A 27,258-nucleotide genomic window follows, 5' to 3' on the forward strand; every position below is an offset into this window, starting at 1 on the left:
TAAGTTTAACTTAAAAGTACACTGTTTACAGTTGATGTTCCTGCTTTGTATACACCTATTCCTCAGGAAGAAGGTGTTGAATATGCAAGACAATTTTCAGATAAGAATACTGAATGACTAATTCAGGAGTTAATTTTCTTTGTGAAATGATTGAACTATTACTTGATAACTTAATTTTTAATGGCAAATTTTACAAGCAAATAAAAGGGGTTGCGATGGGTTCCTCAGCAACCCCTTCATTTGCTAACATCGTGATGGGGTGGTAGGAAATAGTTATTTTAAGTTAAACGTTTGCTGAATTTCACATTTGCCATTTTAAAAAAAATTTGTAGATTTTTTTTTTTTTTTTTTTTATTATAGAGGGTAATCATGAAATGGTTAGAAATTTTTTTGAAACTCGAGTCAGATTTTTTTGAACTTACAATGGGCAAGTGTGGTATAGCAGTTAATTTTTTTGGACATCCATTTTGAATGGGATATCAATTTAAATAATTTTGTCAGTAGTATATATAGAAAACAAGTTCACCAACAGCTATCTGCATAATAAGAGTAATTACCCCGTGTTTATTAGAAAAAACATATCAAAAGGGCAGTTCATTCATGCAAGCAGAATGACTAGTGAAGATAACACACTACAGAACGAATTAGAGTATATTAGTGGCATGTTTGTCAACCATGGATATAAAAGTTTTTAGATGAAATAGTAAAAGAAATATAATTAAAAAGATATTATATACATCCCCTATACTTAAATATAAATTTACATGTAACAATTCAAATAATTTAAACAGTTCAAGTGAGTTGAAGTTCTGATTTTGTGCTGCTTTAGCATAGTTGGGCCAATATTTTAGTATACTTTTTATGAGGTTATACTAGTACAAGTGTTTTCTGTTTGAATTTAGAAGAAAGAGAATATGTATGTTTATTAATAAATGAACATCTCTGTTTAGATGAGAAAATGCTTGTTTAATCAATTGATAAAGGAAAAGGATTTCGATACGAAATTATTTTTTTATGGTTACCTTCCCCCCTCCCTTGCCTCACTCATTCTCTGGGCCACAGCAGGCAGCAAATACATTAGAACAGAAATTGGGAAATGAGTGACAGCTATTTAAGAATGCAGTTCACTTTAAATACCTTTGTATCAGCTGTTAGACAGAAACTGATGTGTGGACAATCTCAATATCTTTATTCTTTCCTTTTTTCTTGCCTTTTAAATTCAATGTGGTTTTGCAAATAATTTTATCCATCGAGTTAAATTTTTAATGTTATGTTTATGCAAATACAATAGAAATAAGTTGTGCTTTTAAAAGAAAAAAAAAGAAAATGAGGCAAGTGAACATAACTACTTACACTGGCCCTAAACAGTACTACTGATGGGGTCATAAGGGCACTGCACAACAGCTGCACCAAACAGCATCTGTAAAGCTCAGATCAACTCCTGGGACTAACGAGAGAAACAGGACAATACTCTTTTAAACAACTGTTCTCCCTTACTAACCAAATAGAAAAGAATGTTACAAAGAGGTCATCACAGTCTACTGAAGATCAATGCCACAACAGGTATAATTACACATACATCTTATCATACAGGAAAAAAAGCAGGTGTAATAGTAAATATTACCTCATATTATGCATACGAGCACACACACACACACACACACACACACACACACACACACACACACACACAGCAGTATTGCACTTACTTTTTCCATTAACAGTTAGTGCTGGCACCACTGTTGGAGATACTGGCACATTTAATTGTGGCACTAGTGGCTGTGTCCTTGGCCTGCTTCCCATTCTTGCCCTTTCTGTTCCACGTCCAAGCACTGTACCAACTGGCTTTTCAGTCACTGCTTCTGGTGTTAAACATTCTTTGTCTTGCTCTAGAGAGTCCAAACTATTTTTGCTTCCATTTTCAAAACCATCAACTGCTGTCCTTTGTTTAACGGGACTCCTGGGAACTAGAATTTTAATACCAGATTTTACAAGTTCCATGCTTCTTCTACTAGAAATGCTCTGTGGACTGGTTTTGCGTAACTTCTGGTGATTAGTCAACAAGTGGTTGTGCCTGGGTTCACTCTCTTTGCCAGACCCTAATGATTTAGACGTTTTTGATAAAGTGCTATTAGTTGATCTATAAATCTGTTTTCTGGCACCATTTGGAGAGATTTTATTAGTCCTAGTTATAGGAGAGTCTTTCTGTTTATCCCCATGCCGTCTATTGAAATCATTAATATATTCCTCACAGTTCACTAAATGCTGTTCTGGTTCCCATGTATCATCATCACTATCGTAGCCTTTCCATCGAACCAAATATTCTATTTTCCCTTTTTTGTTCCTTTTCTTGTCAATTATTCGCTCCACCTGTTTAAAAAAAAAAAAAAAAAAAAAGCATCCCATAATACAAACGGCATTGAAACTATATACACAGATTACTAAGAAACAAACCCACTAAACACTTGTCACAGCTATCAACAGAAACATTTATGAAAGCTAAGCTTGTAACAGTCAAAGGATATGATGTGCACAGTAAGGCTGATTTTCATATCCATAGAAACAGCCATGATTGTTTTTACTGCACAGAAAACATAACTGTGGACAACAGTTTCTGAAAGGTATCCCTCCCCATCCCATTAACCATTTCCATTTTTCTACTCATTTAGGAAAAATGCACAACTAACCCTCATGGCATGTAACATTGAAATAAGCACAACAGTACCTACCAGCTGTTGGATACAACCAGGACATGCAGGATACAATTTCACCAAGACAGCTAAAATAATAAAATATCAGCAGGCATGCTCCAGATATAAATGAAAGGCAATGTTGCTCAACAACTGTGGTTGCACAGATGAAGTCTGTCCCTTTCTCATCAACGTTCTGAAGCCAAATATATATCTTTGCATACGTTTAAATTGTTAATGTTTTTCTCCTGTTCAATGGTGAATAAGTAAAGGATAAGTTACAAATTAATAAGCAAGAAAACTTTGCTGCTTACACAACTGCAGGTCTCACCATCACATACTCAATACATGCTGATATACAAAAAACATTTAAAAAAGGTTAAGTACTTACCATAACGATATATCTACAGGAGTAAGTACATCCTCCATAATTCACAGGGTTAATGTTACAGACATTAGGACTATTTGGTTATCCAAACTTTCTCAGGTTGCTTAGTACCTCCCCATTCCATAAATGCATGCATCATATGACTCTCCTTCAAGATGTGAGGTTAGCTGCACTCGAGTACAAATATGTACATACATGACCACCCTGGTCGTGGAGGGTTTATTACAAAGAATGTACCCATTCAAAAAGATAAATTGATAAAAAGTATATGAAAAGTATATGACTTTCATATCTAATAGAACTGGGTTCTTCCTCCATCTCCTAGGACAGTGTTCCAAGATCTTTCTAATGAGTGGACCAAAAGGAAAACATACCCTTAGTAATAGTAGTCCAAAAAGCAATGCCTGATCTACATATCAAATCCAAGTATTTAAGGAAGATTATGCAAGCCCCTGCACAAATATCACAGGCTGTATTCTTAAAGACAGTTACTAAGTCCTGAAGAATGTGTTTTAGTAATCCTGGGTAATCATTTGTTTCACTGAACTCAGCAAAATCTAACTGAACAGGATAGCTACCCTTTGTTTAACTGGATGTGGAGGGAGTAACAAAATTGCATAGTATTCTAGAAGAAATATCCAATATTTGCTTTTATGGTATCTTAGTGGATGATGCACCTCTACAATGTAGACATTAGTCTCCAAACTTAAAACAGTAAGCTAGGAAGAAAAAAAAAATGAATATACTGGTTTAAATATGACTTAGCTAGCATAAAAGACTTGACTACTCCTGTGAGTAAATTTGTCACTATGGAAGATTATTAAATAATGAGTGTCAAAAGAAAACGTGAAGTTCTAAAAGTCTTCTAGCTGAAGTAACAGCAACTAAGAAAATGAATAAGACAGCAGTCGAGCAAGGAGTCAAAGCTGTTGCTAACCTCCTGCAGCAGGACTGAGGCTACCCAAGGCAGCCAAGAACCCTAGCCACAGCTGTAAACCCCCCCCCCCCGAAACTGTATTGGCTGGTTGGGTTCTTCCCAGAGAACCGGTTGTGCTGTCTGCTCTTGCCCATGCCAGAAAGAAATCTGCAGATATCTTTCTGCACTTCTGAAAACATTCTTCAAGGACTAAGAAACTCGACACCATCTGTGGTGAGTGTTCTGCCCTTCTACTTAATTTTCTCCATGGGTGCCTTGCCGAAGATCACCTCAGTGTCCTCAGCTAAACTCGTCAATCTCAGCCAGGAATGCTGGCATATGAGAATGCAAGATACCACAGCTCTGAAAGAAGCTTTCAATGCCTTACAAGCTACTCGCATGGCTTGATTTGCCATGCAGAATCACTTATTGATAGGGATTTAGTTTGTACCTTACAAGGCCTTCAGACAGCTGTTTAATGGTCTGGATCATTTCAGAGATTTCTCTGGAAAAGTCTATCCCATGGACACCATGCTTCAGCACCCGCAAGCAAAAGGTACAAGCAGCAAAATGTGCTTCCCTTAGTGGTCAAATGCCCTGGGCTCTGTCTGGAGTGTGGCTCAAAAGGCACTAGGGTGCAGAAGCCACCATGAGAGCTGTTGCAAACACAATATCTGATTTAGGTCTCTCTCTCTCCACAACCAAAAAACTTCAGTCCTCTGGAGGGCACAGCACACAAACTCTCTCCCTTTCGGCTTTTCCTGGTTAGGGGTCGCCACAGCAGATCACCTTGTCCGCTTATGATAGGCAGTCCTGGCACCCAACCTTCCACAGAAGGCACACAGACGCTCACACTCATGCCTAGGGCCAATTTTAGCGTGTCCAATCCACTTGCAGCATGTCTTTGGGGATGTGGGAGGAAACCGGAGCACCCAGAGGAAACCCACACGACCACAAGGAGGACATGCAGACACTGCACAGAAGACACTCCAGCCGAAATTCAATCTATGGCTGGGGTGTCTTCTGTGCAGAGTCTGCACGTCCTCCCTGTGGTCGTGTGGGTTTCCTCTGGCGCTCCGGATTCCTCCCACACCCACAAAGACATGCTGCAAGTGGAATGGACATGCTAAAATTGGCCCTAGGCGTGAGTGCGTGCGTGTGCCTTCTGTGGAAGGTTGGGCGCCGGGCTGGCAACTCGACACCGTAAAAACTCCACTGCCAATCATGAGCGGACAAGGTGATCCGCTGTGGCGACCCCTAACCGGGAAAAGCCGAAAGAGAGAAAGTTTGTGTGCTGTGCCCTCCAGAGGGCTGAAGTTTTTTGGTTGGAGAGAGAGAGCCCTAAACCAGATATTGTACTTGCTACAGCTCTCATAGTGGCTTCTGCACCCTAGCACCTTTTGAGCTACACTCCAGATAGAGCCCAGGGCATTTGACCACTAAGGGAAGCACATTTTGCTGCTTGTACCTTTTGCTTGCAGGTGCTAAAGCATGGTGTCCATGTGATAGAAGTTTCCAGAGAAATAAAATAAATGAAGAAATTCCAAACCAACAGGCAAAAATCCATTAACTTTAATAGACGTATCCAAAAGAGTGATGAGCGCTTTCACGGTGACCACAGCGCTTCATCAGACAACATTAACTAAGAAATACAAGTCTTTTACACAAAGTTGTTGGCAGTTTTTCTTTCGGCTTTTCCCAGTTAGGGGTTGCCACAGCAGAACTCCGGTCTGCTAATGATTTGCAGTTGATTTTTATGGCGTTGAGGTGCCAGCCTGACGCCCAACCCTCAACTAAGGCATGCCCATTCACGCATGTCTTTCGAATGCCACTTGACCGCAGGGAGGACATGCAGACTCCACACATAAGGTGCTCCAGCCGAGAATTGTGACCAATAAAAAGCCCTTAATTATGATGTCATCAAAAAGTTACACTTTTTTTTTTTTTTTTTTTTTTTTAAAAAGAACACATACTGCAAAACACATTCATATATCATGAATAAAACAGCTATAAAATGTATGCAAACATATTGCACTTACATACATTTTATGGCTGTTTTTATTCATGATATAAGAATGTGGATTTTAGCCTGTTGGTTATTTCTTCATTTATTTTATTCTTATTTTTGTCTTACCAACCTTCATCCTGCTACCATATATATTATTTGCTTTGCTACTTTATTTGGAGCAGGAACATGGCTGAATCTACTAATGTTGAGTTAATTAATGACATTGAAAATGCTGCAGATATGGGATAGGATTGTTTTACACAGATACTGAATATTGCCAATAATCTGCTATTGGATGACACTTTTATTTCACAACCATCTCTAGGACTTCAACACAAATGACCAGACTCTGGAGTTTACAAAAAAATTAGAGACCCAGAAAACAAATTATACAAATACAAACACTTACAGTGGCAGTGACTGCACCTTGAGGCTTCTTTGAAACACCAGGTCATTCCTAGAGGTCTTTGGATTCTTAACATGCCCAGCTATGGGGATACTTATCCAGAGCTCCTTAGAAGATGGCAGCAGTTAAATCTAAAGTTTAGTACTGAGTACATTAATCTTTTACTAGACTTTTTTTATACCAATGGAGAAAGATCTGTCTGCTGACATTTTAGAAATGGAGAAACATATCACCAGTAAGTTCTCCCTAAATATTATAGCTGACAGACTAGATAAACTGCATGACAACATTGTTTTATGAAAAACGTCTTCAATCTTCAAAAATTAAGAAAATTCAGATATGTTCGTGATTTCCAAAATAATGCAGTCTTTTCCTGGCCTCGAGAACAACCGATGCCAGTGGTAGCTTCTGCTGCCACTCAGATATCCCGGGAGCCAATAAAAGATGACCTAGCTAATGTAGCTGCTTCCACTTCCTATGAACAAGTAAACACCCCTGTGGATGCATCACAGGAACGGAATGATGCTTCTGCTTTTAAACGGAGCATGAAAACCTTTTCCAGCATCCTACAGCAGGATAATACAATACTGAATGCATCTAGTGCTTCTACAAGTAATACTGTTCAAATGGAAACACAATCTCTTCATCCACTATATCAGGAAGAAATGAACGGCACAAAACAGAAGAGGGATTTTTTTAGGCAACAAAACGCCAACAGCTTTTTCTTTATCAAACCCTCTACCCATCAAGAACAGGTCGAGGAGTATGGGTTGGAAAGGGAGGTTACAACGACAGCAGAGCATCAAAAGGACACAACAAGTAGTGAAGAAACGGAGATTTTAAATGCAGGTTTGGTGCATAACATTTCTTCATTTGAATTTACACAAGCACAGGTTGAACTGTTAAATAAGGGTCTCTTGTTTGTACCATCCAAACGTGCATACCAAGCTGAACTGTTAAAAGACTTAAAAGGTCACTAGGTAGGTATTTAACTTTAAAAACTATACTCTGATGGCAACAATGATATTTTTGAATCTTAAGAAACCTAGCATTTTCATACCTCTACCTCACCCCACTACACAAACGTTTATTGATATGTGTGAAACTGAGTTTAGGCACTTGTTTCAACATGGCACCAGGGCTAACTTTTTTCTAATATGTCTTCAGAAGACTATACAGCCTTACAAGAACTTAAGAACACACGTGCCTTGGAAATTAGACCAGCCAACAAAGGTGGTGGCATTGTGGTTTTGGATAGAGAAATGTACCTGAATCAAATGAAAGTACTTCTATACAATACCAATACTTACAAATGTATTCCTAAGCATGTAGCACATGGGATAACTGAGGAGGTTTCTTTTATGATATTTGATTTACTGATGACTGGTTTGAGTAATGAAGACCTTTTCAAGTTCTTGAATGTTGATCATCCTTTAACCCCCACAGTTTATGGCCTCCCTAAAATTCACAAAAATTGTATTATTCCGCCTATGAGGCCAATAGTATCAGGAGCTGGATGGCGCACTGAACCACTGTCTATTTATATAGAGAAGACATTACACCCTCTATTAGAATTGCGTGACTGTTTTGAAGGATATGAAAACTTTCCTTGAGAGGTTGTCTGATAGAATTTCGACCATCAATGCTAACTATATGTTTGTTGCACTTGACAGAGTCATTATTTACGGTCATCCCCAATGATTGGGGCATAAATAATGTAAGGAAATTCTTACATAAGGAAGGCTTTTCTGATAAAACTTATATGTTCCCTATTAGAGATTGTGTTTGAATAGAACAATATTATTTTCTAACAGGAATTTTTTCTGCAAAAGGTTGGCGCGGCAATTGGCACTGCTTGCGCCAATAGCTACGCTAACCTAGTTTTGGTGAAATGGGAACATCATTTATTGTCAAACAGTAATGTATTTGCAGAGCACCTTCATTGGTATGTCTGTTTTGTTGAGGATATTTTTACGTTATGGGGTGGCACAGTTAATGATTTGAACAATTTCATGAGGTATATGCAGAGTACCACTGCCTTTCTGAAATGTACATGTGTACAGTCTTTTGAGCATTCAGAATTTCTAGATGACAAAACAGACTTTGATTCTGTCCATACCAGCCTATATAGAAAACCTACACGCAGAAATGCACTTTTACACAATAGTACGCATCCAAGGCATATAATGAGAAATATGCTTAAAGGATAGGTATATAGAATGCTTAGGCTTCATAATGATGATGCAACAGTTGTACGCAAAGCTCTTGAATCTTTGAAAAATGATTTTTTTTAGAAAGGGGTTATCGAGAAATAGATACCTGCATCTCTGAAGCTTGGAAGCAGAGATTAGATAGATGCAGGCCTCATTTTAAATCAACTACAAGCACACATGCAGTAGGACGGCAACAGGACTATACCAGTAATATTTTTTTAGAGTGCCTCTACAACATTCTAGTGATACAAGTCAATATTGTGACATTATAAAGAATAAATGGAAGATACTGAGCAGTGTAGCAGAGTTAAAAGACAAGATAGGAAGTACTCCACATTTTTCTTTCAGAAACAACAAATCCCTCAAGCAACATCTTTGTTACAAGTCCAATATGCTAGAGAAAGGGAACCCATTATCTGGCAGGACTGGTACATTTCCTTGCAGTTGTTGTTCAGCCTGTAAATTTATTTACAACTGCCTGTCATACACACACCCAGTTTTAAGTTTCACAATTAATGTTGATTTTTATGCTGACTGCAAAATGTGTAACCATGTATATTTTTCTTCAACTATGTCATGCATTTTATGTTGGCAAGACAGACCCTTTAAGGATAGGGTCCTTGAACATCAGAGAGACAAAGAATAAGAAAGATAGTAATGCCTTAATAGAACATATTATGAGCCATGGTACTATACACATTTAGGTTCTTTGTATTGCAAGTTTTAGACACTAATTTAAGAGGAGGGGATTTAAAAAAAAACATTCAAACTATAGAACAGAAGTGGATTTTATTGTTGAATGCAGAAAAACCACCTGATCTAAATGTTTTTTTTTCACTGAAACCCATCCTGAAAGGACGTAGACTTAGACATAAATAATGTTTTACTTTCACATATATTTTTATAAGTGCAATATGTTTGCATACATTTTATAGCTGTTTTTATTCATGATATATGAATGTGTTTTTTTTGCAGTATGTGTTCTTTTAAAAAAGAAAAAAATTGTAACTTTTTGAGGACATAATTAAGGACTTTTTAATGGTCACACTTTGTATAAAAGACTTGTATTTCTTAGTTAAGGTTATCTGATGAAGCGATGTGGCCACCGTGAAGGCGCTTACCACTCTTTTGGATACATCTATTAAAGTTCCTGGATTTTAGCCTGTTGGTTTGGTATTTCTTCATTTATTTTATTCTTATTTTTGTCTTACCAACCTTTATCCTGCTACCATATGTATTTTTTGTTCCCAGAGAAATCTCTGAAATGATCCAGTCCATTAAACAGCTGTCTGAAGGCCTTATAAGGTACAAACTAAATCCCTATCAATACAGAAACTGATGCCTTTATATCAGATCACAGAGAATGTCTGCAATAGGCAGCACCCTCATGAAGACCGCTGGGAGGTTCTAAAAGCATTTTGCAACACTAGAGGGGTCAGAGGATCAGTCGGCCATGCCCCCTTCTGCCACTGCTTTTTCAAGACCATCCCAAAATCTGGGGTTGTCCAAGAGAAGGGATATAGTAGAACCTGTGCCCTCCCTAGCATCCAAATTGGCTGGAGACTCAGCAGGGAGTTGTCGGTGCCTCCAACAACACTGAACCTTCCTATGCAATGGAGCAGGAGGCAATGGTGAGGAAGGTTTCCTCTTAAAAGTAGTCCTCTTATATACTTAAGGAAAAGATGGCTTTAACAAAGAGAAAGACAGTCTTAAGAAAACTAAAGGGGCAATACAAACTACCGAAGGTAGAGTCCTACTGTATGGGAAGCTGTGAGGTCTGAGCAATATTAACTTCTGGTGCTGTATTGTACTTCAATTCACCAGGTCTGGAATGGAAAGGTGCAAATAGCTCTATTCTCAACCAAAAATTGAGCAGAAAAAAGAAACCACAGGATTTCTGCTGACTCACAAAAAAAGGCCTCCACAAACTTTCTAATCAGAATCAAAAACTACTCAAGTAGGGCCACACCTCTGCATTAGTGGATGTGACACGAGATCTCGAAAGAAAGATTAATTTCTCTAGTCACAGCTGACAGAGTAAACAGACCTAATAACAGAAGAACCAAAATTATAACAGGAAAGACATACGCCTTCCTTACCCAGACAGTAATATGGTATGATTTGTCAAATATCAGTAAAGGCACCTTTAAAAAAAAAATCCACTGCAGATTGCGTATTTGAACAAGTTGCCACAGGTATGGGAAAGCAAATGTAAGTTCTTTTTTGTTTTCAGTACTGCTCTACAATGTGCTAAGACAACCTTCAGAACAAAGAAATGTATGGTCTCAAACCAGTGGTTGAAGTTTCCCTGAAGGATAAGATTCAGCAGTTTCAGTCTCCAACGCTTCTTGTTGTAAATTAAACTGAATTTTATCTGGGTCCAAGAGTAACATGTATGAATTTCTAAGCACATACTGGAAATGTGTAATTCCCCTAAACAAACTACATTCTTTCAGTACCTACCAAGTGGGGTAATTTTCTTTTCCATAAGGACACTTGTAAAAGCCTCGTGTGTGATGGCAGTCACCCAACCACAACAAGAAAACAGATGAAATATTTAGCAGCACAAAGAAATAAAAACAGAGAGAGGTTTCTGTAGAGAACACAGAGTAAGTACTGTAATAAAAATGACCCCATGCAGGTATGCAAATATGACAAGTCTAGGAATAGTTAAAAACTATGCCACTTGCACTGAGAGCCCCCCCCCCCCTTAACAAGAGGGGGAAAGACCACCATAAGCATTAACATGGGTCAAAGCCCAAAACTGTAAAAAGGTCTCGTCAGAAAAGTTTGTAAGAGTTAATCTACTGAACTGTAGATGACAATTAGAACACAACAGATGGAAACTGGAAATACTACAGAAAGCAATATCAAAATAAAATCATTTACAACCTGAATTTAATAATATCAAGAGTAGGAGACCTGCAAGATCATACTGACTACTTTAAGCAGCAGCAAAGATCTGGACAGGGAGAGTAGTATGGTGCATTATAGGGATTGGGGCGATACGAAGCAGCCAAGGAAAGGCTGCATTGCTCAGCAGTTCTAGTGCCTGTTGCAGTCATAAGTTGGAAGATGGAACCACTACTGTCAGACGAAAGGGTACTGATCACGTATCCAAAAAGTTTACAGAATGTACAACCATACATCATGCAAAATAAGCAGAAAGATGACTTTTCCATGCATGTCTGTACAAAGGATCCCATTCCACCTTTAAGGTCACCCTACATAAAAATATGCTTCATATTTTTGTTGGCATTCATTTTAGTGCCATCACACAATCTATGAAGTATATCCTAGAGGTGCTTGCAGTACTATCTGCCATCAGCAAAAATTGAGGCCTTTCCAATAACAATTGTTCCATAACTTGAACATTCAATGCTGTAAAACTAGAAATTGTTCTGCCTGCATCTAGTATTAAAAAGCTTTCACCCACACAAGGTTTACTTCTGGTAACAAGAAAATTTTAAGTGTGAATGGACACATTTAAAAGTATGAAAATTAGGATTACTTCAATTAAATCAGGCACTCAAGGTACCAACCTTGCTCCTTGACTAGTAAAAATGCTATTCCAGAACAGCAGCTTAAGAACAAACAGGACAGATTTGTTTTTTCTATGGGATATTAACTCTTCCACTCAAGAAAAGGACTTATTACAAATTAGCCATGCAAAAACGTTTGAAGTCCAATGAGAAGTAACTGGACTTTTGTTGGTGTTGGAACACTACAGTCCTGAAAAGTTGACAGCTCTCATCATGAGCACATAAATATAATGGAGTAAATGTGACATTTGTTTCCCCCCAGGAATACAAGAGAGTCATAGCACGGTAATATGGCCTGCTCAAAGAGGGTGCACAGAAATTTGTCAGAGAATTTAAAGAATTGACAAACAGAGAGAAGGCCATCTTCCAGAACAGCATTTTAATTGGGATGAAATGGGTTTTCTGGAAGAGACTGCTAAGTAGGACTTGCATAACCCAAGACAAAGCTAGGATTCCAGGTCACAAGCCCATGAAAGACAATCACACTCCTCCTGGCAGCAAACGCCAGTGGAGACTTCAAGCTGAAGCCTCTGTTGGTGTACCTTCTAGTGAGGCACACTGATGTCGCACTCACCAGGTTGAATACACTCTGTCATTGTACATATGGGTGTGAATGACCTGAGACGTACCCTACCTGGACTACATGAAGAGGCATGGAGGAGCTCTCAGATTATGTAGCCCAGGTGGATTTGACCCTAGCCCTAAGCAGCATCCTATCATCACCCAGAATGATACCATAGTACAAGCAGAAAATGATTGATTTCAACAATTGACTATGTTACTGGTGTCATTCTAAGGGGATCCAGTATCTGTCTACCTCTGATGACAAGACTGATGGACTTCAATGCTTTGCCAGAGATGGCCTGCATCTGTCAACCCTGGGCTTCCGGATACTGGCCAAGGCTCTTGCCACCCCTATAGTGCCTTTTTTAAGCGGTGTTCCAAACACCAAATTACCACCGTAACAGCTACAAACAAATGCAATCTGAGGGTCATGTTGCTCAACGCTAGAAGCCTAAATCTCAAAATGCACTCGCTCGAGGCACTCCTTAAAATAGAGGAAATCGACATTTGTGCTGTAACAGAGACCTGGTTCAAGGCAGCAGGAAGCACCCCTGTACTACCAGGCTACAACTCATTCCACACCTTTCATCCCCAGAACTTGGACCAAAGCTCCAGAGGCAGTGGTGTTTCCATACTCAAAGGATGTGCACACCTCCAGACTGGTAGCCAAACATAACGCATCAGAGATACTTCAGGTGCAGTTAACACTGGGTAAGACAGCGATTCAGGTTGTAGCCTGCTATAGGTCCCCAACCATGTCCCAAGACTTGCATTCCACGCTCCTAAGCACCCTGGAGAATATTAGGGTCCAACCTAACACTCTCTTACTAGGCGACTTCAACTACCCCTCCATTAATTGGGTAAACTACTCATGTACCAATACACTTACCCAACGTTTCCTGGAGTTTATCAATTTTAGTGCCCTAGACAAGCTCATTCTTACCCCCCACTACAGGTAGCAACATCCTTGACCTGGTCATTATTAACATGGGGGACTGCTGCTCTACACCAATAGTTGGCTCCTCCCTGGTTAGATCCGACCACAAACTAATCACCTTGGAAATCCACATCTCTCCCACCCCACCCCACCCCCAGCAAAGGTAACCACCATGAAAAACTTCTCCAAAGCTAATTTTGGGATCCTAAAAAGTACAGTTGTATACACTTAAATGTAGATGTTAGAGTGTATTCACTGTTGCAGTCATTACATTTGGGTTATCTGCTTGCAATAGCCCTCAGTCAGCCTGATTAACAAAGTCTTGGGTCCTGCATCGGTTGCTGTCCCTTCTTCCATGATGTCAGGCTGTCAGGGGTATAAAACATGCAGCTGACACCATTACATCAGTTTTGCTTGCCCCAGATGTCAGGTGCCCCACTAATGGGAAGCAATTAAATCTATAATACAAGGATACAACCTCCAACAAAAAAGCAAATACACTAAAAAGCTTTTTGAGCATATTAAGTGAGAGTAGAGGTATAGCCAAAAGAAGAAAGAGGGCTGGAGGGAGGGTAACTAGACTGCAACAGTGAATACACTCGAACATCTAAATTTATAGTAAGTGTACACAATTGTACTATGTTCGTGTTTCACTGTTGCAGTCATTACATTTGGGTAGATTCCCAAAGCTAAGGCTGGGAGGAGGAATTTAAATAGAATTAGGACCAGCTATAAGGCCCTACAATACTGCCGTGGCAAAACCAGCTCTGGATTTAGAGAAAATTGGCAAATGATTATGCTTGGTGAAAGTATGTACAGAACTCCAGGTAGCAGCTTCTAGGATGTCCCTTGCAGGGACACCCCTGAGAAAGGTTGTAGAGGTAGATGGAGCCCTGGTTGAATGGGGTCCGATGCCCTGTGGGATAGGTTTTCCATAGTGCTTATAGCAGAAATGAATGTAGTGGCCTATCCATTTTGAAATGGTTTGCTTAGAAATAGCTTTCCCCTCTGTCCCTGCAGCAAATGCCACCAGCAGTTCAGATTTCCTTTGAGGTTTAATCCTGTCCAAGTAAAATCAAAGTTGTCTGTGCACATCTAAGGAGTGCAGTATCTGTTCCCCCTTGTTCTGTGGGTTAGGAAAGAAGGTAGGCAAATGAATGGACTGATTAAAAGCCACAATGGATACCACCTTGGGCATGAAGGAGAGATTGATTCTGAGGGACACCCTGTCCGCATGAAAGATGATGAAAGGCTCCATTGCCATAAGGGCCTGTAACTCCGATACCCTTCTTGCAGAATTGATTGCTAAAAGGAAAGCTGTTTTCCAGGAAAGGCATTTTAAATCTGCAGTAGCAGCTGGCTCGAAAGGAGGAAGAGTGAGTTTCTCCAAGACAAAGTTAAGGTCCCAGGCTGGAGTTGGAGCTCTCCTCGGTGGCCTTAAATTTTTGGCCCCTCTGAGGAACTGCTTGAGCAGTGGGTGAGAGAAGAGAGGAGGCTCTGTGCTATAATGAGCTGAAACGGCTGAGGCATGAATTTTGATGGAGGAAAAGGACAAGCCCTTATGAAGCATCTCAGTCAGATATTGTATAATCAGAGATAAATTGGGCACTGCTGCGCTCATCCCTTGAGACCGGTTCCAGGTACAAAATCTTTTCCATTTTGCAGCATAAGATTTTCTAGTACTAGGCCTCCTAGCCTCTAAAATGATATCCATCACTGATTTTCTGAGGGGTGGTAAAGAAGAGATTAGGCAATTAGCCAGGCTGCTACATTCAGGGTTTGCAGCAGAGGGTGCAGAATCTGGTTCCCCTGCTGAGACAACAGGGAAGGAGTCTAAGGCAGGTGCCATGGAGCCAAGCATGACGCACTGCGCAAGAGTGGGTACCAGTGTTGGCGAGGCCAGTCTGGTGCAATTAAAATCGTCCTTGGCTTGTCCTGTTTTATCTTTAGTAGTACCTTGGAGAGCAGAGGAGGAAAGGCATAAACTGACAGGTTTTTCCAGCTGAAGGATATAACATCCACTTTCCAAGCTAGTTTGTGGGGAATCCTTGTGCAAAATTTGTCCAACTGATGGCTCTGGGGGGAGGCAAACAGGTCTATATCTGGGCTCCCCCATTTGCTTGTCAACATGTTGAAAATCCTTGGTTCCAGTTTCCCCTCATATGGGTCCATGAGGTTTCTGATTAGTCCATCTGCCAGTGCATTTATTTTTCCTGGCAGGAATTGAGCATGTAGATTCACTTGGTAGCTCAATGTTGTGTTCCACAATGCCATAGCTAGTCTGCAGAGGGGGTAAGTGTGTACCCCCCTGCTTGTTTATGTACCACATGACCGTGGTGTTGTCCGTCTTTAGCATGAGTTGTCCTGGAAGAATGTGGTTCTTGAAGGCTGTCAGAGCATTCTGTACAGCTAACATTTCCTTTTGATTTATGCGTACGTGCATTTGACTTGGTTCCATTTGCCCTGTATGCACTTCCCTGCCAGGTGAGCCTCCCATGCAGTCTGATGCATCTGTTGTTAAGGTTTGGGTGGCAGGAGGTAGTGTAAATGGTAGTCCCTTGTTTTGTTGGCAGGCCTCTGCCCACCAAAGGAACTCTAGGTGTAGACAAGGTATGATAGGAATCATAGCTTCTAGATCCTGTGAATGTTGACACCACAGGCTTTTGAGATACCATTGCAGTTTCCTCATATGCAGGTTTGCATATGGAATTAGAAGAATGCAGGAGCCCATGAACCCCAAGGCCTGCAGTATTTGCCTTGCAGATAACTGGATTTTTGTGACCACTTGTTTGAAGTAGGTTGTCAAATGAGTCCGTTTTTCTGGCGTGAGGAAAGCCATCTGGGAAGGTGTATTCAAGCTTGCTCCCAGGAATATAATTTGTTGACAGGGTACTAGGTTTGATTTCTTTTCGTTTATGGTGTAACCCAGACAAGTCAGTACCCTTTGAACAAAGGCCAGATGATTCAAAAGTATGTCCTGGCAGGACAATCGTCCAGGTATGGATATATTTGAATATTTCTTTACCTGCAGAATGCAATGACTGGAGCTAGGTACTTTGTGAATACCCTGGGCGCAGTAGATAATCCTAAGGGCAGTGCAGAGAACTAATGGTGCATGTCACCTGCTTTGAAGCGTAGGTATCATCTGCAAGACTCCCTGATAGGGATGTGAGGCATGCTTCTAAGTCTAGTGTTGCCAACCATGCATCTTTGCCTAGCATAAGAATCAGCTGGTGAAGAGTCAGCATCTTGAATTTTTGGAATCACCAGAAAGGTATTTAGAGTAGAAAGGTCCAGGATAGGAGGTCATGTATTGCCTTTTCCGGGTACCAGAAAAAGTGTTGAATAGAAACCTTGCCCCTTTTCCTCTTCTGGTACCAACTGAATAGAACCCATGCTTGAGAGAGTACTTGATTTTGGGCCTCTGCCCACTGATTTGGGGGTAGATCTGGCCACTCACTTGGTGTTGGTAACGTGTGGAAGCGAAATCTGTATCCTTGGGACACTACATTTAAAACCCATTTGTCCTGGGTAATGAGTTCCCAGTTTTTGGCCTGCAAACCAATCTTTCCACCTAAAGGATTATTCAGTTGGGCAGAGCTTGGAAGTTTAAAAAGCAAGTCATTGAGATAACAGTTTGCATAGATTTAGCTTTATCTTCCATCTTTTTAAGAACTTCCTCAGCCTTGTTGCCAAACAGGCGGTCCTGATTTAAGGGAGCATCCAACAATTTAGCTTTAACATGATCAGGCAAAGATTGCTCCTTAAGCCAAGCATGCCTTCTGAGCACAGACCCAGTAACAGCAGCCCTGCAAGAGGCTTCTAATGAATCAAATCCACATTGCAAAGTATGTTTTCTGACCTGTTCAGCAGAATGCATTAATTCCTGTGATTCTTTATTTTCCACACAGTCAGGAATCAACATCACTTTCTGTTTAAGCAATCCAATAACATGTTGCTGATACTTTAACATATGAAACTGGCAATTTAAAGCCCTAATGGCCAAGGTTGCAGAAGTGTAAACCTTCTTACCCCATCTATCCAGCGCCCTGGAGTCTCTATCAGAAGGGGTAGGATTTTTAGCAGTAGAAGCCTTAATGCCCTTGGGTCCCTGTGAAATGGTCTCTTGATCCGAATAGGATTTTTAAAAAGGAACTAGTGTGAATCAGGAACCCTCTAATATCAGTCAGGTTTTCTGGGAGCAGGAAGCAAAGAATCAGGGGCCAAACTAGATTCCGAAAAAGCATCATCAACAATGTCTAGTACAAGAGGAATCGCTAAAGGCCTATGCTGAGGCAGGAGTAAGAAATCCCTAAGCCTCTTTTTTGAATCAGAAAAATCCTGGCTTTCCCAGTGGAAATGCTCCCTTAGAGTAAGTAATGTTTCATCAAAAGAAAAATCCTCTGGAGGGGAAGCAGGGGGAATAGAGTCCTCTGCATCCGAATCCTCATAAGTACAGAAGGGCAAATCCAAATCATCAGAAGAATCAGAAAAATCAGAATCCTGTTCAGAAGATTCATAAACAACTTCAGTCCTAGGTCTCTTAGAAGGGGGAGGCTGGCTTCACCTGATTAGAGTTATAAGATCTTCAGCCATTCTTATAATTTGTTTTTTAGGCATAGAGGCCTGAGCATGCGGCCTGGGCATCGACTTTTTTAGGAATGGTTCGAGATTTAGGCCTAAATGAAGAAAGAGGCATTGGTTTAACATGCAAGTCCGTAGGCCTGAATACACCCTCAGAAGCCGGTGCCTGCACAGCGGCTCCGGACCCATCAGAGGTAGAGACCTCTTCGGGTTCCATAGTTGAAGCATCTCGCGGCATACCGGACTCCAAATGAGTCTCAGTAGAGGCCTGTGAATCAGAAGTAGTGGGTATCAGGGGCTGCAAAAGCACCTGAGTACTGGTGAACTGGCGACTGGCTTAGGAGAAGCGTCGTTGGCAGTCTTGGACCTCGGCAGCCTGTCTCTGTCTTTATCTTTGCGTTATTTCGAAATCCCGGTAGTCTGATGGCTAACTGACGACATTTCTGGATAATTAAACCAAGAACCAAAATATTTAGAGGCAAAAATATACTGACGACGGATAGGGGGCTGATTAAAGCACAAAAACGACAGCAAGGTAGGTCGTGGTCAGGGCTTAGGCAAGAAATACAGTACAAATTAAAATTTTTATGAGGTATTTGCTTTCCACAAGTAATGCAATTACTAACTTTTACTGACATCGGTAATGGGCAAGAAAAAGTTTCCCCAACGGGGTACTTCGCTTTAGTTGAAAACTTTGGTTTTGAAACTCGAAAACGAAAATTTCAGTAATCAACCGACCGGCACTTGCGAATTGCTTCTGCTTCGGGCACCGCACGGCAACAAAGACTAATGTAATGGCATCGGCTGCATGTTTTATACCCCTGACGACCTGAAAGCCATCTGGGAAGTTGTATTCAAGCTTGCTCCCAAGAATTTAATTTGTTGACAGGGTACCAGGTGTGATTTCTTTTCGTTTATGGTGAACCCCAGACAAGTCAGTACCCTTTGAACAAAGGCCAGATGACTCAAAATAATGTCCTGGCTTTCTGCCTGAATTAGACAATCGTTCAGGTATGGGTATATTTGAATATTTCTTTGCCTGCAAAATGCAATGACTGGAGCTAGGCACTTTGTGAATAACCTGGGCACAGTAGATAAGCCAAAGGGCAGTGCAGAAAACTGACAGTGCATGTAGCCTGCTTTGAAGCGTAGGTATCCTCTGCAAGATTCCCTGATAGGGATGTGCAGGTATGCTTCTTTTAAGTCTAGTGTTGCCAACCATGCATCTTTGCCTAGCATAGGAAGCTGCTGAAGAGTCAGCATTTTGAGTTTTGGAATCACCAGAAAGGTGTTTAGAGTAGAAAGGTCCAGAATAGGACGTCATGTATTGCCTTTTCTGGGTACCAGGAAAAGTCTCAAATAGAAACCTTGTCACTTTTCCTCTTCTGATACCAACTAAATAGCCCCCATGTTTGAGAGAGTACTTGACTTTGGGCCTCTGCCCACTGATTGGTGCTGGTAACGTGTGGAAGTGAAATCTGTATCCTTGGGACACTATATTTAAAACCCATTTGTCCTTGGTAATGAGTTCCCAGTTTTTGGCCTGCAGACCAATCTTTCTGCCTAAAGGCGTATTCAGTTGGGAAGTGCTTGGAAGTTTTAAAAGCAAGTCATTGAGACAGTTTTCCATAGGGGTGGGGGGTGGGGGGAGTCTTACTACTCCCAGATTTGGGTGCAGAAAACCCCCACTGCTTAGTTTTGTGCGTCCCTTGAGACTGAAACCTGGGGTTTCTGCTGTGTCTGGGTTTGGTTTGAGAAGACCTGGAAGTGGCTAGAAAGGACCAATTCTTAGAGGGCCAGTGCCTGCTAAATCTAGGAGGCTGAACTTGTAAGAAATCTTTAACAGTTTGCATGGATTTAGCTTTATCTTCCATCTTTTTAAGAACTTCCTCAGCCTTGTTGCCAAACAGGCAGTCCTGATTTAAGGAAGCATCCAACAATTTAGCTTTAACATGATCAGGCAAAGCTTGCTCTTTAAGCCAAGCATGCCTTCTGAGCACAGACCCAGTAACAGCAGCCCTGCAAAAGGCCTCTAACGAATCAAATCCACATTCAAATCCACATTGCAAAGTATGTTTTCCACCTGTTCAGCAGAATGCATTAAATCCTGTAATTCTTTATTTTCAGCACAGTCAGGAATTAACATCATTTTCCGTTTAAGCAATACCATAACATGTTGTTGATACTTTAACATATGAAACTGGTAGTTTAAAGCCCTAATGGCCAAGATTGCAGAAGTGTAAACCTTCTTACCCAATCTATCCAGCACCCTGGAGTCTCTATCAGAGGGGTTAGGATTTTTAGCAGTAGCAGCCTTAATGCCCTTGGGTCCCTGTGAAATAGTCTCTGGATCCGCAATAGGATTTTTAAAAAGGAACTTGTGTGAATCAGGAACACTAATATCAGTCAGGTTTTCTGGGAGCAGGAGGCAAAGAATCAGGGGCCAAACTAGATTCTGAAAAGGCATCATCAACAATGCATTGTACAGGAGGTATAGCTAAAGGCCTATGCTGAGGCAGGAGTAAGAAATCCCTAAGCCTCTTTTTTGAATCAGAAAAATCCTGGCTTTCCCAGTGGAAATGCTCCCTTAGAGTATGTAAGGTCTCACCAAACGAGAAATCCTCTGAAGGGGAAGCAGAGGGAATAGAGTCCTCTACATCAGAATCCTCATATGTAGATAATGGCAAATCCAGATCATCAGAAGAATCAGAAAAATCAGAATCCTGGTCAGATGATTCATAAACAACTTCAGTCCTAGGCCTCTTAAAAGGGGAGGTTGGCTTCCCCTGATTACAGTTATAAGATCTTCAGCCATTCTTATTTGTTTTTTAGGCACAGAGGCCTGAGCATGCGGCCTGGGCGTCAGTTTCTTAGGCATGGTTCGTGATTTTGGCCTAAAAGAAGGAGGCGGCTTTGGTTTAATATGCAAGTCCGTAGGCCTGAATACACCCTCAGAAGCCGGTGCCTGCACAGCGGCTTCGGACCCATCCAAGGTAAAGACATCCCACAGGTACCACAGTTGAAGTCTCTCACGGCATACCGGACTCCGAATGGGTCTCAGTAGAGGACTACGAGTCAGAAGTAGCGAGTATCAGGGGCTGCGAAAGCACCTCACTGAGTACCAGCGAACTGGCAACTGGCTTAGGAGAAGCGTCGTCGCCAGCTTTGGACCTCGGCGGCCTGTCTCTGTTTTATCTTTGCGTTTTTACGGAATTCCGGTAGTGGGATGGCTAACCGACGACCTTTCTGGATAATTAGACCGAGAACCGAAATATTTAGAGGCGAAAATATACGGACGATGGACAGTGTGCTGATTAAATAAAGCACAAAACCGACAGCAAGGTATGTTGTGGTCAGGGCCTAGGCAAGGAATACAGTATGAATGAAAATCTCTGTGAGGTGTTTGCTTTCCACAAGTAATGCAATTATTAACTTTTAATGACATCGGTAAGGAGCAAGAAATTGTTTCCCCAACGGGGTACTTAGCTTTAGTTGAAGACTTCGGTTCTGAAACTCGAAAACAAAAATTTCAGTTGTCGTCCAACCAGCACTTACAAACTGCTTCTGCTTCAGGCACCGCAAGGCAAGAAAGACTGATGTAATGGCGTCAGCTGCATGTTTTATACCCCTGACGACCAGACATCATAACCGATGCAGGACCCAAGACTCTGTTAATCAGGCCGACTGAGGGCTACTGCAAGCAGATAACCCAAATGTAATAACTGCAACAGTGAAACACAAAGAACATCTGCAAAGCAGCTTGCGAGGGACCCTACAAGGTGATAAGAAAGGTAAGTGATGTTAATTACATGGTGGAACTGCTAGGCAGAAGACAGTGGCACAAACTGTACCATGTTAACATGATGAAACCTTACCATGACAGGGAGGCCCTTGTGCTGAGCATTTGCAGTGGATTGCAGGAGGAGTCTGAGGGAGATCTGGGAACTGATCTCCTCAGTGAGGCTCAGGCTGACACCTCAGTGGAAGGGGTAGCAATGTCCCAAGCAGCTACCTCCTACCCAGGTTCAAGAAATCTGAGCAGTGTTGCAGGAATTTGGGGACATGTTCACTGGTAAACCAGGGTGCACCCACCTGGAGCAGCACCAGGTGGATATAGGACCCCCAAAGGCCTATTAGGCAGGCCCTTTATAGAGTGTCTGAAAGAATCAAACAGACTCTGAGGGAGGAGGTACAGGAGATGTTGGAACTAGGGGTGATTCAAGAGTCCAACAGTCCCTGGGCCTCCCCAGTGGTGCGGGTGCCAAAGAAGGACAGCAGCACCAGGTTCTGTGTGGACTACAGGAAGTCACACAGAGTCGGATGCTTACCCCATGCCTAGGACAGATGAGGCCCTAGAGCAGCTGGGTGGGGCTAAGTATTTTACAACAACTGATCTTACCAAGGGTTACTGACAGGTGCCCTTGACTCCCATTGCTAGAGAGAAGTCAGCCTTTGTGGCTCCTTTTAGCTTGTATGAGTTCACAAAGATGCCCTTTGGGATGAAGAATGCCCCAGTGACTTTCCAGAGGCTGGCAGATCATATCCTAGCAGGAGGGTTTGCTCTTGCTTACCTAGATGATATTGCCATCTACAGCCATTCCTGGCCAGAGCACCTTCAGCATGTCATGGAGGTGCTTGGCAGACTACAAAGGGTAGGGTTGACCATTAAGCCAAGCAAATGTCAGGTGGGTATGGCAGAGGTCTCCTACCCAGGACATAGAGTGGGGAGTGGTAAGATAAGGCCAGAACCTGCCAAAGTGGAAGCCATTCAGGCATGACTTGCACCTGTTACTAGAAAGCAGGTGAGTGCATTTTTAGGGACAGCAGGGTACTACAGAAAGTTCGTCCCCAGTTATAGTGCCATAGCTGCTCCCCTCACAGAACTGATAAGGAAGAAAAGGCCAGATAAGGTAGTATGGACCCCAGCATGTGAGCAGGCATTCCAGAAGCTTAAAGAAGCTTTGGGAGGAACCCACTGTGTTAGCCAGTCCAGATTACAGCAAAGAATTTGTTGTGCAGGTGGATGCTTCGAACCATGGGGTGGGGGCTGTACTTGGCCAGATTTCTTCAGAGGGAGAAGAGGGTTTATCTCAGTCGTGGACTCCAACCCATGGAGGAATGGTATGCGGCTGTAGAAAAGGAATGTCTAGCCATAATGTGAGCGCTGCAGAAACTTCAGCCTTATCCGTACGAAAGGAAATTCACTGTTATGACAGATCACAACCCCCTAACATGGTTACACAGAGCCAGCCAGCAAAATGCTAAGTTGCTAAAGATGGAGCCTGGGGTTGCAAGCATATATGTCAGTGTAGCATTGCAGTGGGATTAGCAATGCCAACGCAAATGGGCAGTCAAGACAGGGGACGGGGTAAGGCACACTCAGACAGACCCAACTCTGTCAAGCAGCATTTCTCAAGGGTCACTTGAAAAACTAGCTTGAGTTCTCTGGGGGGAGGGGGGTGGATATGAAGTCTGCCAGCCTAGCCAGATAGAATTTTGGAGACAATTCTGTCATCTGTAAATTTTAACGTAAACCACAGGCTTGTTGTCTTAAATGGTAAAAAATAGAGTTGCATGTGGAACTGAAAAATAATTAACAGTACACTATGCTGGCAGAAAGCTGACCAAGTAAAGCATGTTGTGACCCTCTGATCTAAAGTTGGTGCCAGCCTGTCTAGATGAAGACATTCTTTCTATTGTTTTAACCAAGAGTTAAATCGCTAGATTTAAACATGCAAATGTAATTTTATTGCTCTGCTTCCTGACCATCTGCAAGATAACACAAGATGTTAAGAATGTAAATGTAATTTCTGTTAGCCTGGGAACACAGGGAAGTGTGAAGAATGATGTAATGGGAACCAGGAACGTGATTTTAAAAACAGAGAGGAGAGAGCTTTAAACATTTTTGTCTTGACCATCCAAATCATCAGCATTCTGCCTGTGTTCTATATGTAAGTTATTTTAGAAGTGTGTTTTCTCTTAGAAATAGCTAGAAACTAGAAAGATTAGAAAGTGTTTTTCTGTGATGTCAGAACTGTACTACTGAATTAAGTATTTCTCCGTGAGCTCTGAACTCTTGACTAGCACTGTGTAGTAAGAAGTATTGTCTTGTGTTCTAATTAATTAGTATTAAATATTTTAAATCCTTTCAACTGTGGCTGCTTTGTGTAGAGATAATTTAAGCTCTTAAGAGTACTTGCATGCCTTTGGTAAAATTGTACAAAGCCACTACTATAGCTTTAGCAATGGGCAATACTACCAATTGGATAATAATATTGCACAGTAATAATTGGACACCCTTTTAAGGGCCTTTGAGTAGCTGACAAACATTAGCTGGTTGGTGGCAGTGATTTCTACCGTATAGGCTGTGTAAAAGGGGCATAGCTGGAGAACCTGTGCCAGCCTTCCCCAGAAGTGTCTGTGTGGTTGTATAAACTCTTATCTCAGTGTGTGTGTGCGTGTGTGTGTGTGTGTGTGTGTGTGTCAGCTACTTGGGCAGGGACACTAAAGCACTGGTTGAACAGAGAGGGTGCTGGAGATTTTAGGTTGCCCAGCTGGCTGAGATCTGGACCCTATAGCTGTGCCAGTGGGGAGTCTTATTGGGGACCTGGAGAGCAAGGGAGCGACCAGCCCCACACTGACTGTGATCCCTGTGCTCTTAAGGGAAACTGCACTTCACTGTGTGTATTTGTTATCCTTTCCTCCTATACGAGACGCCCCTCACTGGTGTTAGTTGTGAGGATTGATGCTCCTGAATTGCTGGATCAGGGCACGGGCGTCACAGGCCCCACCACTGATCTAGACAGCTACAGACAAAAAGGCCTTAACATTATTACCTTAAGATAATGCAGCACATCATTCTGGACCTCATAAACTTAGATATTGACAGTTTACAGTCCTTTGATCCAAACCAGTTTGGGTTTGAGAAAAAAAGATCCCTATTACTTAGTCTAGTGAACTTCTATGAAAAAGTCACAGAAGCACTGCTCAAGGGGAAAATCTGTATACACAAATGTACTTCAACCTACCCAAGGTCTTCTATACTATTTCTGACCTCAGTCATTACAGGCAAACTAATCAAATGAAATATAAATCATTATGGTTCCTTCTGACTAACAAAAGTGTCTTGCAAGCAGAGCAGAACAAATCAGGATGGAGGCACAATATCTTCTCTAACAAGCTCACTACCAGTGGGGTTCCCCCCAGGGCTCACCCTTGGGGCTGCTTCTGTTGGGTATTTAATTCTATGTCCAAGTTGATGTAAGGAATCTCTTACTGACCACGTTCACGTTACTGCAAACTTGGAGCCATTATCAATTCTCCTGAGGATTTCTTGATCTTAGGTGGTGGTGTAACACGTACAAACAAATGCTATCTGGATCATGAGCAGAAGCTAAAGGGTAGTAGTACCATGTCCTTGAAAAATGTGTGAATCCATGCACATGCCACAAAAAATGCACCCCACTCAACATCAACAGGGAGATGAGCACTTCTATGTACAATAAGCTCTCCTTCGACCACCACATATCTACTGTCCTTAGAAAATCCTTCTACTAAGCCATCTTGATTACTAAAGCTATATCGTCAAGGTCTATGGAAGTCATTATTTTATTTACTCTTTAGTGACTGGGTTAGTCCTACTGGGCTAGTGCCCTTTTTTTCAGGGGGAGAGTCATGGTGGTATTCATACTGACTAGGGCAAATGTGGTCACAGCACCGGGTACACTTTCCCTACTTTAAGAATCACCATGGGATCTTTTACATAATACCTGAACTACCACCAACTCAGGCAGATGGGAGCAAGATGGATGGCACACTCAGCAATGCAGCTCCCCACTTATGCTGCACTTCAATGTCGGTATTGGCAAACTAATCCAACTATCTGGTGTGGGAAAAGATCCCACAGTCTTCTGATCTTCCAGCACAAAAGGTAAGTGTGCTGCCTGTTATTCTTTGACACTTTGTACTCATAGGTAGGTATGAACTAGGCCAGCTACCCTTGCAAGCCATTTTAACCCAATGTACTTTCCCTGTTTGTGCTCAAAATAACCCATCACATTTGGTTCTAGTTTGGTCTTGTACATCCCATGGTCAAGAATTATACATTACCCCTAATGGGAATAAATGGGATCATACCACAGATAATTTGAGCGGACCCATACTCCACCCTTATAAGCCCCATCAAAAAATACAATGCACCCTTTGATGTGTACTTGCCCAGATGCATGATGCAACTTGAGAGACCCCAATGGTTTCCAACTAAGAAAATCAAAGGCTTGATTTCTCCGACCTACATCAAAATTCAAAACTGTGGCGGCATCTGTAGTCATGCATCACCTTCTACATAAACATATCCACTACCCCACAATATCCTTGACCAATTTAAGCATAAGATTCACTCAGGCAATGCCTAAAATCAGCAGTTTTTGTTTAGTGCAGTACCCTTTTATCAACAAATTAAAATAAATACATTGAACAAATTAGAACAGTCTGCAATTAAGTGTTACATTCAATGCACTGTAATTTTTTCAGGATCAAGCTGTCAAAGGTAACAGCAAGCTAAGAATAATAAAAACACAAACTGATTTAGTCAAGCTTCTCTTACCACACAGAAACAAAATAAAACACTATACTTCGATGACAGTCAATAAGTGCTGGCCACGCTGATATGCTCAATTCCAAAACTGCACACAAGGTCCAACTCATGCACTGCCAGCACCTTTTTTTTTTAAACAACCCTTCATAACTACCTCTTTAGTCCAATACCTTTGGCAGGTGGCACTGCTTCTGCATATAGTATCTCATTGGTTAGACTGCTAGAAACATCCATCACCATTCAGAATTCATAACACTAACTTGTATTTGCCTTGATGACATCACTCTGCACAATAAAACGGCATGTATTCTCTTCCTTATGGTAGTAGTCTACTCAACAATGTTGCAGGAGTGCAGCAGTGCCCACACCTCTTTTCCATAAGACTATAGAAGCTGTACTCTTGGGCTCTGTGCA

At 41.5% G+C, this 27,258-nt stretch overlaps 1 protein-coding gene across 1 annotated transcript in view; it reads right to left on the reverse strand.

Moving 5' to 3' along the window:
- Window positions 1-27,258, reverse strand: part of CDYL (chromodomain Y like) — a 758,082-nt gene that overhangs the window by 561,936 nt on the left and 168,888 nt on the right. Inside the window, exon 2 of the mRNA XM_044065168.1 lies at window positions 1,710-2,370. Coding sequence (XP_043921103.1) covers window positions 1,710-2,370 — 661 coding nt within the window. The remainder of the gene's footprint in view (window positions 1-1,709; window positions 2,371-27,258) is intronic.

This window comes from Protopterus annectens, chromosome 3.part0 (genome assembly GCF_019279795.1).
Source record: "Protopterus annectens isolate FY-2018-M chromosome 3.part0, PAN1.0, whole genome shotgun sequence".
NCBI lineage: Eukaryota > Metazoa > Chordata > Ceratodontiformes > Protopteridae > Protopterus > Protopterus annectens.